The sequence below is a fragment of the Gracilinanus agilis genome, chromosome 2, assembly GCF_016433145.1.
Source record: "Gracilinanus agilis isolate LMUSP501 chromosome 2, AgileGrace, whole genome shotgun sequence".
Taxonomy (NCBI): Eukaryota; Metazoa; Chordata; class Mammalia; order Didelphimorphia; family Didelphidae; genus Gracilinanus; species Gracilinanus agilis.
This window is the reverse complement of record NC_058131.1, coordinates 268,503,428-268,520,565: the sequence shown is the minus strand read 5'-3', so window position 1 is coordinate 268,520,565 and position 17,138 is coordinate 268,503,428. Positions and strand designations below refer to the sequence as shown.

Sequence of the window (17,138 nt, the reverse complement as noted above, 5' to 3'; positions counted from 1 at the left end):
TCTTTTAGTGTTGAGGCTGCCAGATCCTGTGTGATCCTTATTGGTGCTCCTTGATATTTGAATTGTCTCTTTCTGGCTTCTTGTAAGATTTTTTCTTTGACTCGAAAGCTCTTCAATTTCGCTATTATATTTCTGGGTGTTGACTTTTCTGGGTCCAGTGTAGAGGGTGTTCTATGGATCCTTTCAATGTCTATATTGCCCTCTTGTTGTAGAACTTCAGGGCAATTTTGCTGAATAATTTCTTTGAGTATGGAGTCCATATTTTTATTAATTTCTGCCTTTTCTGGAATACCAATGATTCTCAAGTTATCTCTTCTAGACCGGTTTTCTTGGTCTGTCACTCTCTCATTGAGATATTTCATGTTTCCTTCTATTTTATCAGTCTTTTGACTTTGTTTTATTTGTTCTTGTTGTCTTGAGAGATCATTGGTTTCTAAATGTTCGATTCTAGCCTTTAAGGATTGGTTTTCCTTTTCAATCTGGTCATTTTTGGTCTTCAGTTGTCTTGTCTCACTTTCCAATTGCGAAATTCTGCCTTTTAAACTGTTATTTTCTTGCCAGATTTCTTCCATCTTCCTTAGCATTTCATTTTTAAACTCTTCCATAACTTGTGACCAGCTTTCATTTTTTTGGGGAGGTTTGGATTTTTGTTTCCCCTCCTCTGTTGTCTGGATTTTCTCTGTGTAGAAGTTGTCCAGTGTTCCAGAGTTTCTCTTGATGGTCTTTTTCTTCTGGATTTCCTTATTGCTGGCCATTGTTAGCCCCGCCCCTTTTCCGCTTTGTCTTTGCACTCCGGGTCTGCCTGGGCCTTGCTAGCTTGGGGGGGGGGGCCCCTCCGGTTTCCTTGTCCTCGGGGTCAGGCCTCCTGGTAGTTCCCGGTCTGCCCCTCTGCCCGAGGTTCCTTCAGCAGTCTTTGGGGCTGCTTCCACAGCCAGGCTCAGGTCTGCACCGGGTCCTCACTGGAGGTCCAAGCCTGGGCTGGAGATCCTTATTCAAGCCTACGGCACTGCCTTTGCCTGCGCTGCTGCTCTTAGGGCCCTGCCTTCACCCCCGCAGAAGGTAGTGAAAGTCTGTGGGCTGGAGATCTTTATTCGCCCCTGAGGCGATGCCTTCAGAGCTTGGGAAAGGCCGCGTTTTAGGGGCCTTTGTCCCGGCCTGAGGCGGTGCCTTCACCCACGTGGGCGCTCAGGGAGAGTCCCAGCCACCTGGGGTCCCTCGTCTTGCAGCGCACAGGTACGGGCTCAGGGGCTGCCAGTGATTATCTGGTTGCCCCAGTCCTGTTTACCCCCTTGTGCGGTGTGGGGGGTGGGGGAGGGGCTTCTTCCTCTCGTGTTTTAGTGTGAACTGTTTCACCCCTTTAAAGTGTGTAAATGCCCCGATTCTGCGTACCTTCAATGCTGCGCCCTGTTGTGGGGTTCCTTCGTTCCTCTGGACTCGTTTTTATTTCCCCTTGAGGGGTCCTGTGTGGTTCGGTCAGGAGAGATCGAGCAGCTGCTCCTTACTCTGCCGCCATCTTAACCGGAAGTCCCACTATTACTTTTTAAAAATAGTATTTTTCCCAATTATATGTAGAAACAATTTTTGACACTTGTTTTCTGACATTTTTGTAATCCAAATTCTCCCTTCCTCACCTAGTCCCTCTTCTCTCCTTGGGATGGCAAGTAATCTAATATAGATTATACATTTTCTGTCATGCAATATCTATTTCCATATTCATCATACTGTAAAAGGACAATATATCATATACACAAGAAAAAAACTCATGGAAAAAATAAAGTGAAAAATGGTATGCTTCAATCTGCATTCAGATTCCATCAGTTCCTTCTATGGCAGTAGATAGCCTTTTTCATTGCGAGTCCCTTGGAGTTCCCATGAACTAAATTGTTATGAAAGAAGTTGGCTCAGAAGGAATGCCAGGTACTCAGTAATGAAATCCTGAAGACACAAAGGGAAGCAGTTCCAATGATAAAGACAATAGAATTTGTTTGAAGAATTTGTTTGAAGAAACTAATATGGATACATAGGGAACATACCAAGCAATTTAGATTTTAAAAAGAAACATAGAAGATTTTAGATAAAAGAGGATGAATGCAAAAATGTGGCAGAGTCCTGTAAAAATAATGCCAGGAGTAGCAAAGCTCAGAATGATCTAACAAGACTTGAAGGTGGGGGGAGTTAAGGACAAAAGGATATATTTTTTTTAAATTTAAGTTTTATTTTTAGTTCCATTTTCAACTCCCTCCACCCAATGGAAAGGCAAGAAATATAAAACACATGACAAATATGAGGCTAAGCAAAATAAATGACCAAATTAACCACGTTCAAAATAAATATATAATCAAGAAAAAGAGAGAGGATATGCTTCAATCTGCATTCTGAGTCTACCAGTTCTCTCTCAGAAGGTGGATTTCATGTTTGACCATACGTGTATCTTTTGAAATTGTGGTTTGCTATTTTTTAAAAACTAAATTGGTATAAAAGGAAGGATCAAGAAGGGATAGGGATCTGCCTCACTTAGATGGAACAATAACTAATAACAGAAAGAAGGCCAGGTTGCTCAAATTTTACTTTGCATCTATTTTCTGTACTAAGGAGAATGAACTTTGCCCTGGAAATGATAGAACAGAAATAACTAGCAGAATTGATACCAAGATACTCTAGTTGCTCTTGATGAATTTAAGTTACCTAATCTAAATAAACTATATCCTTTGACACTGAAAGAACTGGCAGATGTGTTTATTAAATGCTATCAGTGATATTTTTCAGTTAAATTTCTCTTCATTATTATTTTAGTATATAAATCAAATTTTATGCAAACAAGGCAGAGAATGGAGATGATTTGACCTTCCAATTAGTTGGGAACCTTCTCTTGGTCTTGTGTTATTGAACAAGCAAGTGAATTTGTCTCTCATTCTGAATCAGAAAGAATTTAAAATCCTTATCCTTTCTGTTTCACTCAAGATGCTTTTGGACAGCTACAGCTTTCTTGATCACATGAGGTTTTTATTTTTAAACCCTCACAAAGATCAGAGGCAAATCCTTTGGACTTCAGGATTCTCAAAATTTTGTGGTCAATTACAAAGTACACTTGTGCCGTACCAGGGGGATCCCTCAGAATCACATTAAATGATGAGGAAGGCAGGTCCTTCTTAAGTTTATGGATCTTCTCCTTCATGGTGTCTCTCTGATAGGAGGTTCAGCCAAGTGAGGACACTGCAGTTATATCATAGAGTGTGTCTAGGGCAGGCCTTTTCTGTGGCATGCATATGACCTATAAGGTCAATGAGCAGGCTACAAGAGCTGTCACTGATATTTGAAAGATTGTGGGGAAATGGGATAGTTATGACAAGATTGGAGAAGGGTATATTCCTAGAAAAATCTGGTAGCAATGATTATAATAGTACAGCTTCTTCAAGAAGAGGTCTTGCCAGACTAACTTCATCTATTTTCTTAACAGGTTACTAAACCAATAGATTTAGAGAATGTTGTTGATATAATTTACTTTGATTTTTAGAAGTGTTGATAAAGCATCTCATACAATTCTTGTTAAAATGATAACAAGATCTATACCAGACAATAGTACAATTAGATGGTTTCAGAATTGGTTGGATAACTGGAATCAAAAGATTGTTTTTAATGTTTCAATGCCAACACAGTCAAAGGTATCCAGTGGATTATCCCAGAGATCTGTGCTTGATCCTATTCCGTTTAATATTTTTATCAGTGACTTGGATAAAGGTATAAGTGGTAAGCCCATCAAATTGGCAGTTGACCCAAAGGGAAAAGGATAATTAACACATTGAAGTCAAGAGTCAAACCAAAGAGATACTGACAATCTAAAAGATAATTCCATAGGCATAATGTCTTATACTTGTAAATAAAATCATTTTCATAAGTATGGGGTGGGGAAATAGAGGGAAATATTTCTGAATAAAATATGGCATTTTAGTGTACTTCTAGCTCAGTGTGACTTATTTAGCAATGTAACATGGCAGCCACAGAAAAATCAATATATTCTTGGGTTTCATTAAGAGAGGCATAGTTCTCAGGAATATAGAGATGCAGTTCTTCACTGTACTTTGATCTTAGACCTCATCTGGAGTATAGTACTGTGTTCAATTTTGGTTTGCAATCTGAAGGAAGTAGGACTCTTTTGCCCAGGAAAGAGAAGGTTCCAGGGTGGGAGTAGAGAGCATGAGAGCTGTCTTCAGTATTTGAAGGGTTGTCTTGTGGAGAGGGGATTACATTTGTTTTGTTTGGTCCCAGAAGGCAGAACCAGGAGCAATGAATAGAAGCTGAAAAGAGGCCAATATAGGCTTGGTGTCAGCACTATCTCCCCAACAATGAAAACTGTCCCAAAGTAGAATGGATTTCTTGAGAAGTTGTTAAGTTTCCTCTCCTTAGAGGTCTTCCACTAGACCAGGGGTCGGCAACGTATGGCTCTCGAGCCATATCTGGCTCTTTTGAGGGCCAGATATGGCTCTTTCTGCAGGAGCCATAAAGTCAATTTTTTTTCAGGCACTGTTACAGGAGCGTGCACTGTGAGCACTGTACAGCTCTCACGAAATTACATTTTAAAAAATGTGGTGTTTATGGCTCTCATGGCCAAAAAAGGTTGCTGACTCTTGCACTAGGGGGTGGATGCCCACTTGTTGAGCAGGTATGTTAGGAATTTCAGTTTGTGTAGGGTTTGGATTAGATAGTCACTAAAGGCCCTTCCAACTCTCAAAGGCTATAGTTCTGTGGTATTTATCTCACTTGGAAAATACCTCAGCTGGGGAAAGTGCTCTTAAGACTGAAGAGGTCCTCTTGAAGAAGATTTTCCTTGGACATAGCCCCTCCCAGAGAAAGCCACATCTCCTGAACAAAAGGGAAAGAATGCTGATTTAATCAATTTTTCCCTCTGGCTGTCAGCTTGGGGAGGGTATTGATGTTTTTGGTCTTTATGATATATATTGTTCTGTCTTTTCAAGAAATGGCCTTTTAGGACAAAACAGTGCAGTAAGCATTAACAAGGTCTTGCTTTCTGTATCTTCCAGTGTTCATGAATATAGATTGTCCAGTTGGCTGGGACAGCAGGAAGACATCCACCGCATTGTTCTCTACCAGGCAGACAGCAACTTGACCCCATGGACCCAGCGCTGTTTTCGGCAAGCAGACTGTATCCTGATTGTGGGGATGGGAGATCAAGAGCCCTCGGTGGGCGAGGTGAGAAGATAAGGTTTCTCTGATATGAGGATATTCTTTAGTTGATTCTAAATTATTATAACTTAAGTGCCCAGAGTGTCAGATATTATGGAAAACAAGGGATGTGAAGGTTGTGGAAGAAGCAATGTTTCCGGAGTTAGATGATCTAGGTTAAAATCCTGGTGCAAATCACTGAACCTTCCTGGGCCTCAGTTTCCTTATCTGTAAAATGAATGTGTTGGACATTAAATTCTAGGGTCTCTTCCAGCTCTGGACTTATGATCTTATAACCCTATTTCAGGAGAGTTTATTTCTAAAATGGACTAATTCCGAGGCCCTTCTCTTAATGGGGAGCTAGAAAGCTGATAATTCCTGCTGTATAACCTACTGGACCATGTGTACCTCACCCAAATTGAGTCTATTGCTATTCTTTCTATAAAGGAGATATCTTTAGGCCAAGACCTTTTGGTCCTTTGCCAAAGAAAGCTCTCTCTCTGCTCCATCTCCCTACTTTGTGCTTCATCATTTTGTCTATACTCATGAGATAATTTCTCATTCTACTTTCAGTTCTTGGAAGCATTCTCCTTGTATGTAATCCCTTCACCAAATGACATATTGAATTCCTTCATGAAGTGGTAAAGATTTATAAAATTTTAAATGGTAGTTCCAAAGACAGATTTATTATCTACTCCTTAGACTGTACAATAAGCTGATGAAAAAATGCAGTAGAATGAGAGGCAGATTTTGGGGAGATTGGGGCTGGGGCGGGGTAGGGATGGTCATTTTCTTCTCTTCTCTATCACCACATTGTCCCTTTGAGTCCCCAAGAAAGTTTGAAGAGTAAGTTTTCTCCCTATCTAACCTGATTAATATCATAAAGTGTCTTAGATTTTTTAAAATAAAGTATTTCTCCTGCCTTCTCCTTGTTTCTGAAACCTACTTGTAAGTTGTTATATAAAAGAGATAGTGTCTTCCGCTCAGTGTCTTTCTCAGGGCTAAACATATAGCAAATACTCAGTAAAGACTAATTATTTAATGAAGTACACAATCAGGAAAGGCCAAACAGAGTTAATGGTGGAATAAGGTGCTGGCCAGGGTTTGCCTGGTCTACCCAGGTCTCTCTTGCTATATGTTTATGTCTACTTGTCCAGGGAATCTCAGGCCTATTTCTTCTAATATGATCAGACCCTGCTAGAATAGTTAATTCTAACCATACTCAAAAGTCATATTTTTAAGTCAGTGTATTAATTACAAACAAAACTAGACTTATCTTCTTTTGGTACAGCACAACTATTAGGCAAAAAGGTCTATCAAAGCTGTTCTGCTTAGAAAACATATGAGTCAGAGGCACAGAGGGTTAGATGGTCTCAAGGGATATTCCTTTCTGGGTTGTAGGGAAAGCTAATGTGTATATTTATTTTTTAAAAAATACTTGCTTTAGTCAGACAGGAAATAATGATTAGTAGATTCTTAATAGAAGGTATTTTAACACAAGGAATAATTTACCATCACCTTGATATGGGTTCCCTGGCAATGTTCTGTTATATAGAAAGTCTTTCTATAGCACACATAAAAGTCTGAAATTCAGCAGAGGAAATATATTAAGGCCTATAAACTGAAAGTTGACTATAGCTATTTGAGCATGTCCTATATTTTTGTCTTTATCTTAACCTGGATATATTAGACCTGAGCCTGGGGCTGAGGAGCTTCTGACTATATCATCTATCCTTTAGCTGGAAAAGATGCTGGAGAACACAGCTGTTCGTGCTCAGAAGCAATTGGTTCTGCTTCACAAGGAGGATGGGCCAGAGCCTGCCCGTACAGTTGAGTGGCTTAACATGAGAAGCTGGTGTTCAGGCCACTTGCACCTTCGCTGTCCCCACCGGGTCTTTTCTCGAAAGTCCCCAGAAAAGCTGGTAAGAGTCAGAACAATCTGAATTTTTTGCTCCCCCAAATCTGGCAGTTGAACTCCTGAATGCTACTTCTGATGACTCCAGTTATGTTTGGTAAGTAGGCCCTTGGGCAATAGTTTCTGTAACCTATCTCATGGAAATGATGGCACTTGGATGGATTAGAAAGTTACATGTTCACTGCCATGACAATGAGGAGATTCTCTCCTTGGGACATTGCACTTTCAGGGGCCTAGGTCATAGCACAATCTCTCATCGGCCCTGGTGGTTCCTCTAAGGCTGACTATATCTTACAGTTATACTTCTGATACAACGAGGAAGCAAGAAAAGAGGCAAATTGATAGGGTATGACTATATAGATTAAGCACCTGGGTCAGGGCTAGTGTTAGTCCTGTCATTCCAGAAGCCTTCCTATGCACTTGGTGATATTTTTTTCACTTACTCTTATAGATGGAAATGTATGAACGTGTCTTCCAGAAGCCTCCTGACATACACTCTGACTTTTCCCGCCTAGCTCGAGTTTTGACTGGCAATGCTATTGCATTAGTGCTTGGAGGAGGAGGAGCAAGGTGAGTTCCTTTGATGTGCCCTCCAAAGTTCTGAGCTGAGCTTTGGAGGATTTTCTTTAGTCCTGGTAAATCATTTGCTTTTCCTCATAGAGTTTCACTCTCCCACCTTTTGGTTTCAAGATCAGATTCTTCCTTTGGGGAAAGGGGGATGAAATTGCCAAAGAATTGTTCCTGTTCAGGACTTGGCTGGGGTTAGTTTTTGAATCATGTTCAAAATCCCTGCAGTGATGGGCAAACTGTTCCCCTGGGGCCAGATCCAGGCTGTAGTTTGCCCATCACTGCCTTAAGCAATTCACTTAATTGTGATTAGGGAATTGCTTAAGGCAGTAATGGGCAAACTACACCCTGGATTTGGCCCCGGGGAATAGTTTGCTCATCACTGCACCTAGAGGTATCTATGGGGCATCTCAAATAGTGTACATGCCAGGGAACAGGAGAGGAGTATCCATAACTAACCTCTATAGGGAGCTCTGCCAAGGATCCCCACTCTGTGAAGATTTATGGTTTTGTGGAAGACATCTAAGTCTAGACAATAGGAAGAACTTTGATTTGTAGTACATTCTTCTGCTTCACAATTCTGGCCTTCAGTAGTGCCCTGAAAGTTTTTACAAGTATCTCACAGGATTTTTTGAAATTGGGAATCTTTAAATCCCTTGGAATATTTTTTTTTAATGAAAAATTATCTCTTCATTTTCAGTGCAGGATAATTCTTTAAAGGATTTTTTAAATTTAAAGGATTTAGATTTAATGTTTCCTGCTGTTAATATATCTCTGGCTCTCACCTTTTCATTTAAATTGTTTGTTTCTGTGAAGATATTATTGTATCTTGTTTTCGTTTGTACTCCATGGGATCATCCATCCCTCATTTTCAAAATCTTGGTCATTTTTCCTGAGACTTTTTTACTTGAGTTGTTGCTACTTCTTATATTTATTTAGAAAAAAGTGGAATCGTGGCACCTTAGTTGGTAGAGATGGAATGATGAAGGAGAATGCCTTTCTACTTGAAGAGATTCATTATAACTGTGTTCATTGATGGCACATTGCAGATATTTATTCTTGAATGATGGTAATATTAATCATAATATTGCTTACATATATTTAGCATTTCTAACTTACAAATACTTTTACGTACATTCTCAAAGTTGATCTTTGCAATGACCCTATAGAAAGGAAGGAGTTAACACAGAGTGGAAATGGAATGCTGGTGAAGCTGGTGTGACAACCAGGGGCAGTTGGAAGGTTGGGGACAGGGACTTCTGGGAATTCCAGTCAGAGACTGGAGTTCAGTTCTGAACCCTGGACTGAACACAGCTCCAAATCCCATCTCAGGATTGAAACCCCACCACTTCCTAAGGATTTCCTGATTTTATCCAATGCCAACATTGATTGTGAATTGATCCTGTTTCTCTGTATCTGAAGACTTGTGAGGAGTGACTGGAGACATACAGCTGCCTGAGAGGGTTTACCCTGAAGGGGCAGGCTGTGTCAGTCCTGAAGGAGAAAACATCTCCCTCTGTGCCAGCCACACCTAAAGACATTTGTATTTCTTTAATACTATATTAGGTTAACCAGGATAAGGGAACTAAGAAGACAAAGAAAGCTTCCAGGCCATCCTTTCCGCTGTTGGCCTAAACCAAAGGATCCTTCACTCTATGGTTTCAGTTTTGGGAACTCTTGTTTGACTTCTTCCATAATCTCACCTTGTTATCCTATCCCAAATAAATAGTTATTGTTTATAAATTAGCAGTCAGATCTTGGAGGGAAAGAAAGAAGGTTGGTGGGTCTAGGTTTGATTCTAGAGAGGAAGGTCTCTATCAGATCCAGGTTAAGCAAAGTCCTGGATGGAAAGTCATTGATCTTCCTCCTGCAAAGGGTTTGAATCGGGAAGAGCACCCAGGGATTAGGTCTCCCAAAATTTACTTAATCATCATTTCCCCCTCCTGTGGTGATCTTAATCTGTTTCAGACCTTTGCTTTACTGTGCCTCTGCCTTATTAGCTCAAGGACAGAGGGCAGCCATCATCTCTCTGACCTAACAGAGAGGGAGTATCTTTGGCACTTAAGTCATTAACTCAAACTAACCATTATACCATCACCCCAGGGTATATTCCTTTCTACCTTTTAACAGTTTGGTGAAGCCAGCTAGGTTTCTGACCTATTTAAAGGTTTGGGAAGAAGGAAGAGCGTGGTCACAGGGTGGTTGTGGCCTAGTTGCATCTGAAGAACCAGCGTGGCAGTAGGAGGTAGCCATCTTGAAAGAAGTTTCTTGTCAGTGCTACTCTGCCCAGCAACAACAGCAGCCAATCAGAACAAAACTAGTTCTGAGGCAGCCAAGCTCTTAAAGTCACAGACTTAAAGACATTTTTTCCTTTGGGCAAGAAGTTTTTCAAGAAACAAAATGGAAAGAAAGCTTTTAGTAGCCATGGGTTATTTAGCTCTTATGGAGCAATTCGGATACCTGTGTTATACATTTTTCTTTGTAATGATACTAGATTATATTTTATTTTTTTAAAAATCTATTTCATAGCCTACCATGGCTAAAAATCAGGCTTGATAGATTGATTTCTTACATTTCAGGGACACTGTGTGATTTTTTTTTTCCATAATACGGCTTTACTATGTGTTAAGAAAGTATGTGAGGATGGTATTGGGGAAAAAAGCAAAGGACAGTGACATGGCAATAATGATACTAGCAATGAGGGAAGAGATCACTCAACTAAAACAGATGATTAAAAACATGGCTGAGGAAAAGGAAAATAACAAACCAAACAACAAACTAGTTGATACTCCAAAAACAGACAATGTAGCTGAGGAGGGAAAGAAAGATAAGGCTTGAAGGGGCAATACCAATTCTGCCATTGAGAGATCACACCAGTCTCCAAGAAGATCAGGGCATCATCCATATTAAAACACATAAATCATTTTCAGCTGGGGACCTGGAGAGCCTGAAAAAAAGGATGCCATCCTGGTTTTCTGAGCCTGTATATTGTATAAAGGAGTTCAAATGAGCATTTCATTTGTATGATCCCACTTTTTAATTTTTTTTTTTAATTTTAAACCCTTAACTTCTGTGTATTGACTTATAGGTGGAAGAGTGGTAAGGGTAGGCAATGGGGGTCAAGTGACTTGCCCAGGGTCACACAGCTGGGAAGTGTCTAAGGCCGGATTTGAACCCAGGACCTCCCGTCTCTAGGCATGGCTCTCAATCCACTGAGCCACCCAGCTGCCCCTTGTATGATCCCACTTTTGAAGATACCGAAATTCTTCTTTCGGAATTATTTTCCCAGAGAGGAAAAAAAAACAATTTATAGAAGAAACAAGGAGCAATGCAAATTTGACATCATGGCTAGAGGAAGAGACAGTCTTAGAATTATTGCATAACCAGAATTTAATTTATCTGAGAAGGGCCAGGGAAGATCTAGTTGAAGCAATGAAAATTTTTTCAAAAAGGGCTGATTCATGGGGACAATTTGAAAAATAAAACAAGAGAATGGGGAACATCCATCAAAGTTTCTCGATAGAGTCATTGAAGTAGCAGAGGATGTGCTTGGGTTTGTGGACCTAAATGACCAAAATCTCCAGTACATCAGGAGACAATTTGTGAAAGGGAGTAGCATACCGATTTGAACCTACTTCAGACTCCATTGCCCAGACTGGGAATCGCTGGGTCTTGAAGATTTAAGATGAATAGCTACATACATTTTTACAGGACATAAGGAAAATCTAAATGAAAAAGATGAATTAACAAAGGAGCTTAAAACACAACTCAAACTGGAAAGACCTCCAGGAATTGATGCAGAGGAAAAGGAGTTGAACCAGGAGAACATTATACACAGATACTGTTACGCTGTGGTACAATTGAATGTAATGGACATCTGTACTAGCAGCAATGCTAGTACACCCAGGACAACTCTGAGGGACTTATGAGAAAGAACACTATCCACATTCAGAGGAAGAATTATGGGAGTAGAAACACAGAAGAAAAACAACTGCTTGATCACATGGGTTGATGGGGATGTGATTGGGGATATTGACTAAACGATCACCCTAGTACAAATATCAATAATAATGGAAATAGGTCTTGATCAATGACACATGTAAAACCCAGTGGAATTGTGCTTCGTCTACGGGAGGGGTGGGGGAAGGGGAAGGAAAACATGAATCTTGTAACCATGTGAAAATATTTTAAATTAAATACAATTTTCCAAATTAAAAAAGAAATTAACTATAAAATAGAGATGATAATAGTCCTACCTATCTCATAGAGTTGTGAGAAAAGTGCTTTGTAAACTAAATGTATTATATAAATATGGGCTTCTATTATGTTATCCAGGTGATATGTGAGGAGGTCTGAACTAAGTTCATTAGCCATTGGGGGGGGGGGGTGGGAAATGTGTACAAGAGATATTATGGAGACAGAATCAAGAAGAATTGGTAATTGGGTTGAATTTTGGCGATAAGCAAGAAGGAAGAGTAAAAGATATAGCCTAGCCTGATAATATAATTTAGTTCCCTTGCCCTTGCCCTCCCCTGCCCTCTCCCTCCCCCTTTTCCCCAAGAGTGGTAAGGACTACACAATCATGGTTAAATGACTACTGCAGGATCACACCGCTAGAAAATGACCTACGCCAAATTTGAACCCAATTCTCCAGGCTTGATTCTCTGTGCACTGAGCCACCTAAATGCCTTGATAACTTAGCTTCTAGATACTTAAATGGTTTCTAACCTTAATGACTGGACAAGTGAGGTGAAATCAAAAGAAATAGTAAAGTTGGGATGTTTATGAAGGAAGATGATTATATTTTGGACTTATTGAGTTTGAGATGCTGAGAAACAAATCTGAAAGAAGTACAAATAGTAGAGTGAGAAGAAGCATGAGAGTTTAGTTCTTTCCCACCAAACCTCCTCAACAAATTATCTAGAGAATGCAAGAGACTGAATTCTGATCAAGAAAACCAAAAAGAAATTACAGTGAATCCACATATACTGGGGATGGGGCTTAGTAGGAACTTACAACAGCTATGTAAGGGGAACTTACAACAGCTATGTAAGGGAGCATTCTAGCACCAAGGGACTGACTGAAAGAAAGCTAAGAAAGGGCATCAGAAAGAGATCCCAGCATTTTTTTTAACAAGCACTGAGTATGTGAATGGGTGCTATGTGGCAGCCCATTTTATCACCCAGGTGAGTTGTCTACCACCAAGTGCCAGGTTACAGATCTAGGGCAGAGAGAAGGTGTTGTGAATACTGGCTTTAGCTGTATCCTAAGTAAGGAACAAATTCCAGAATCACATGATAGTTGTGTGGCTTTAATCCTAGAATCGGAGCACAGTATCCAAATGAAAGAAGAACAACTACCCCAGTTCAGTCACTCTGAACCTGGAGAATTTCCCAATGGCCCAGTAGCGACCAAGTCAAGAAGCAACAAACCAAAAACATGACTTAGGAAGGCAATGAAAAGACCTTCCCCTAGATCAAAACACTTTGGGAGGACTGAAAGCTATGAAAATAGCAGCAGGACATAAAAAGGGCAGAAGCTTAGGCCAAATATCCCAACACAAAAGTGTGCAGAGCCCAGCACTAACACAAAATTCAAAGTCAAGCAGTAAGGCTGGAAGAATGAATAAACAAAAAAAGAACTCTACCATAAAGAACTATCATAGCAGCAGGGAAGCTCAAGATACAAACACAGAAAAAGAGAAGGATTCAAAAATGAAAGATAGATAAATGCAGCTTAAAAAGAAGCCCACCAATAATTCCTGAGTTAAAGTATAGTCAAAGAAAGCTAGAAACCAAATGAAAGTAATAGAGGAAAGAGTTGGAAAAGAAGCAAGAACAGACAAAGAATAATATGAAAAAAGAATTACTAGCTTGGGAAAAAACCTTACTAAAGAAAATAACTTCTTAAAAATTAGAATTGGCTAAATGGAAGCTAATGACATCATGCATTATCAGGAAATAAATAAAACAAAGCCAGGAGATTAGAAAAAAAAGAAAACGTGAAATATAGGAAAAACTGACTTGGAGATAATTTAAGAATCATTGAACTACCTGAAAGCCATGAACCAAAAAAGAGCAAGCCTAGACATCATATTTCAAGAAATCTTAAGACTAAATTACCCAGATATCTTAGAACCAGAGAGTAAAGTAATCTTAGAATCAGAGAGTAAAGTAGAAATTAAAACAGTCCACTAGTTACCTCCTGAAAGAAACTTCAAAATGAAAACTCCCAGAGCTATAAAAGCCACAATTCAGAGCTCCCAAGTCAAGGAGAAAACCACTACAACAGCCAGGAAGAAAGAATTCCACTATTGAGGAGACACAGTCAGGATCAATACAAGATTTAGCAGCCTGCACTTCAAAGAAGAGAGCTTGCAATAGGCTATTCCAGAAGACAGAATCTAAGCTTCTAGCTAAGAGGTTGAAATGCTGATCAGACATTGAGCTATTTATCATATATATCAGGCAGTTGAAAATACAGTATTGGAGCTCAGGGGAAATAAGGCTAAACACAAATGCACATATATTTTGTTGGAGTATGTGGAAGACTAGGGAATCTACATAGACCTTCAAAAGCTAAGGTTAAAATTTTAGAATCTTAGGAAATAGATAAGATTTCTAAGAGAAACAGTATCAGAAAAAAATAGGACATAGGATAAAATCTTGGGAGACACCCTCATTCAGGGAACAGGAGAACCAATTAAGAAGCAGAGATCAGGGAGGGATTAAACAGGGAAAAAGTAAACTAGGCCACAGGGGAAAAAAAAAAAAAAAAAAAAGCAAGATTACAGAAGTCAAAAGAAGAGAGAGTATCCTGGAAGAGTGAAATAGTTAATATTGTCAATTGCTGCAGAAAGGGGAATGAAGAGTGAGGAAATGCCTTTGGATCTGACAATTTAAAGAAGTTATTGCTTTTTCTTCCAAAGAAAAAAGAATGGTATACTGAGGTAGAGGCTGTACTTAGAGGCTATGGAGATGCCACCATTTTAGAGGTGGGCAGCCAAGGATATGGGGGTGCTCTATATATCGCAGACTATCTATGGTTATTGTAAGTAGGGCCGAAATCACCAGATGTAAGCAGGCAGTCCACTCTAACCTTGGCTCCTGTGGCCTTTTCACATTTCCCAATCCTCTGGTGACTTGGATGTATAACAATGAGAGTTCAGGCCTCGGGGGCCTTAGGTATCATTGCTGTTTCAATGGGTAGGGAGTTTGGGGCTCTGTTCCTTTAGGATTAAGCATTTTAATTAAAAATTAGTATATTGTTAATAAAAAGTTAGGTCATTGGTAACCCAGGAGAGAGCAATGTCAGTAAATTGGTGGGATTTGAAACTATATTGCAGGAGGTTTAGGAGTGATAAGGTCATGAAGAAATAAAGGCAGTGAATATAAACTGCTCCTTTAGAAGTTTAGCAATGAAGAGGAGACATGATATCTTGTATTATATTGGATAAGGTATTGAACTTGGCATGTAGAGATCTATCAGATCCTCATTTCAGATACTTAAAAGCTTTGTGATCATGAGTAATCTCTCATTGTTCTCATCTATAAAATGATGTACTACCAGCCTTCAGGATTGTTAAGAGAAAAATGCTTTGCAAACAATAAAGTATTATATAAATATGAGTTGTTTTAGCTTGAGAAGAAGGTAGAGTGAAAAGAGGGTTTTTTGTTATTTCAGGTTTAGGCTTTTTAATAATAAATGAATAAAACCTTGGGAGACACCCTCACTTAGAGAATTAGAGGACCAATTAAACAGCAGAAGATACCAGGGTGAGATTAAACAGGGAGGAAGTAAGCCAGAGAAGAACAAGATTACAGAAGCCAGAAGAAGAAAGAGTATCAGAAGGAGTAGAATAATCAATACTAGGGAATTAGGTGGTATAGTAGATAGTGTACTTTACTTGGAGACAGGAAATTGTCATTTAGTCATTTCAGTGGTCCAACTCTTCATAACCCCATTTGGTTTTTTCTTGGTGAAGACATTGCAAATGGTTTGTCATTTCCTTCTTCAGCACATTTTACAGATAAGGGACTGAAGCAGACAGGGTCAAATGACTTGCCCAGGATCACAGTTATTAATTGTCTGAGACTGGATTTGAACTTGAGAAGATGAATCTTCTGACCGAGGCCCAGTATTCTACCTACTGAGCCATTTAGCTCCCCCAGAGTCAGGAAGACCTGAATTCAAATTCTGCCTCGCATACTAACAGTATAATACTGAGTATCTCATTTAGCCCCCAAATTCAGTTTGCTTTTCTGTAAAATTAAGACAATCATATCACCTACCTTGCAGATAGATTATTGTGAGGATCAAATGAGACAACATATATAAAATGCTTTGTGAATCTTAGAGCCCTAAACAAATGCTAGCTATTTACTTTTACTATTGATTAGGTATACAAAAAAGCATTTTTATTTTATTTTTATATTAATTTTTTTATTGTCATGCAAAACACACTTCCATATTGGTCATGGTTATAAAAGCAAACTCACACATAACCAAAACCTCCAGATAAAACCATAAAATACATTGATGCGAAAGGTGACTCCAACAGTTCTTTCTCTGGAGGTGGATAGCATTCCCCATCTTAAGTCTTTCAGAATTGTCCCAGATCATTGCATTGCTGAGAGTAGTCAAGTTCTCACAGATAATCATCATATAATATTGGTGTTATTCTGTACAATGTTTTCCTAGTTCTGCTTATTCCAGCTTTTTCTGAAATCTTCTTGCTTATCATTTCTAATAGCACAATAGTATTTCATTACCAATGTGTACCACAATTTGTTCAGCCATTCCCCAATTGATGTACAACCCCACAATTTCCAATTCTTTGCCACTACAAAAAGAGCTGCTATAAACATTTTTATACAAATAGATCCTTTCCCCTTTAAAAAAGCATTTATTAAGTATTTACCATGTACAAAATGTTGTGCTAAATGCTGGGAATACAGATGTAAAATCAGGGAGCTCATATGGGGGAGACACTATATATCTAAATATAGGAGGTTTTAACTACAAGAATGACCCAGTGGTGCTTAGGGTTTAGTAACAAAGTAGATAATGATGCATCTTCTTTAGTGATATTTCCATTGATTAAAAATAATATTCATTAGGGACATTGAATCATTTGATAGTGCTAAGGACTTTAGTATAAGAACTTTTTTTTCTGGGTCTTTAGTAGTTGTGGTTGCTGAGGAAACAGGGACTGTAGCACTTGAAGAGGCAGTAGCCAGCTCTCAATTTCTTAAGGTTGCTTCACTGAATAGTGCCTGGAAGGATGGCCTGGAAGTAGGGTTAGGATTTTTGTCACCTTTCCATAAGTATACTCCTTGCCTATTGCCAGAAGTTAGGGAAAAGATTAAAATGTGAGAGAAGAAATGCTTTATAAAACAAGGTCCTAGAAGCAGAAGCAGGTGTGATGAGATCAAGGGTACAAAAGCAAACAAATTAACCTCAACAAGGGGAGAAG

General features: G+C 39.2%; 1 protein-coding gene across 1 annotated transcript in view; it reads left to right on the top strand.

The window, feature by feature from the left end:
* PNPLA7 (patatin like phospholipase domain containing 7) overlaps window positions 1-17,138 on the top strand; it is a 262,836-nt gene that overhangs the window by 206,364 nt on the left and 39,334 nt on the right. Inside the window, exons 26-28 of the mRNA XM_044659658.1 lie at window positions 4,998-5,208; window positions 6,921-7,103; window positions 7,548-7,666. Coding sequence (XP_044515593.1) covers window positions 4,998-5,208; window positions 6,921-7,103; window positions 7,548-7,666 — 513 coding nt within the window. The remainder of the gene's footprint in view (window positions 1-4,997; window positions 5,209-6,920; window positions 7,104-7,547; window positions 7,667-17,138) is intronic.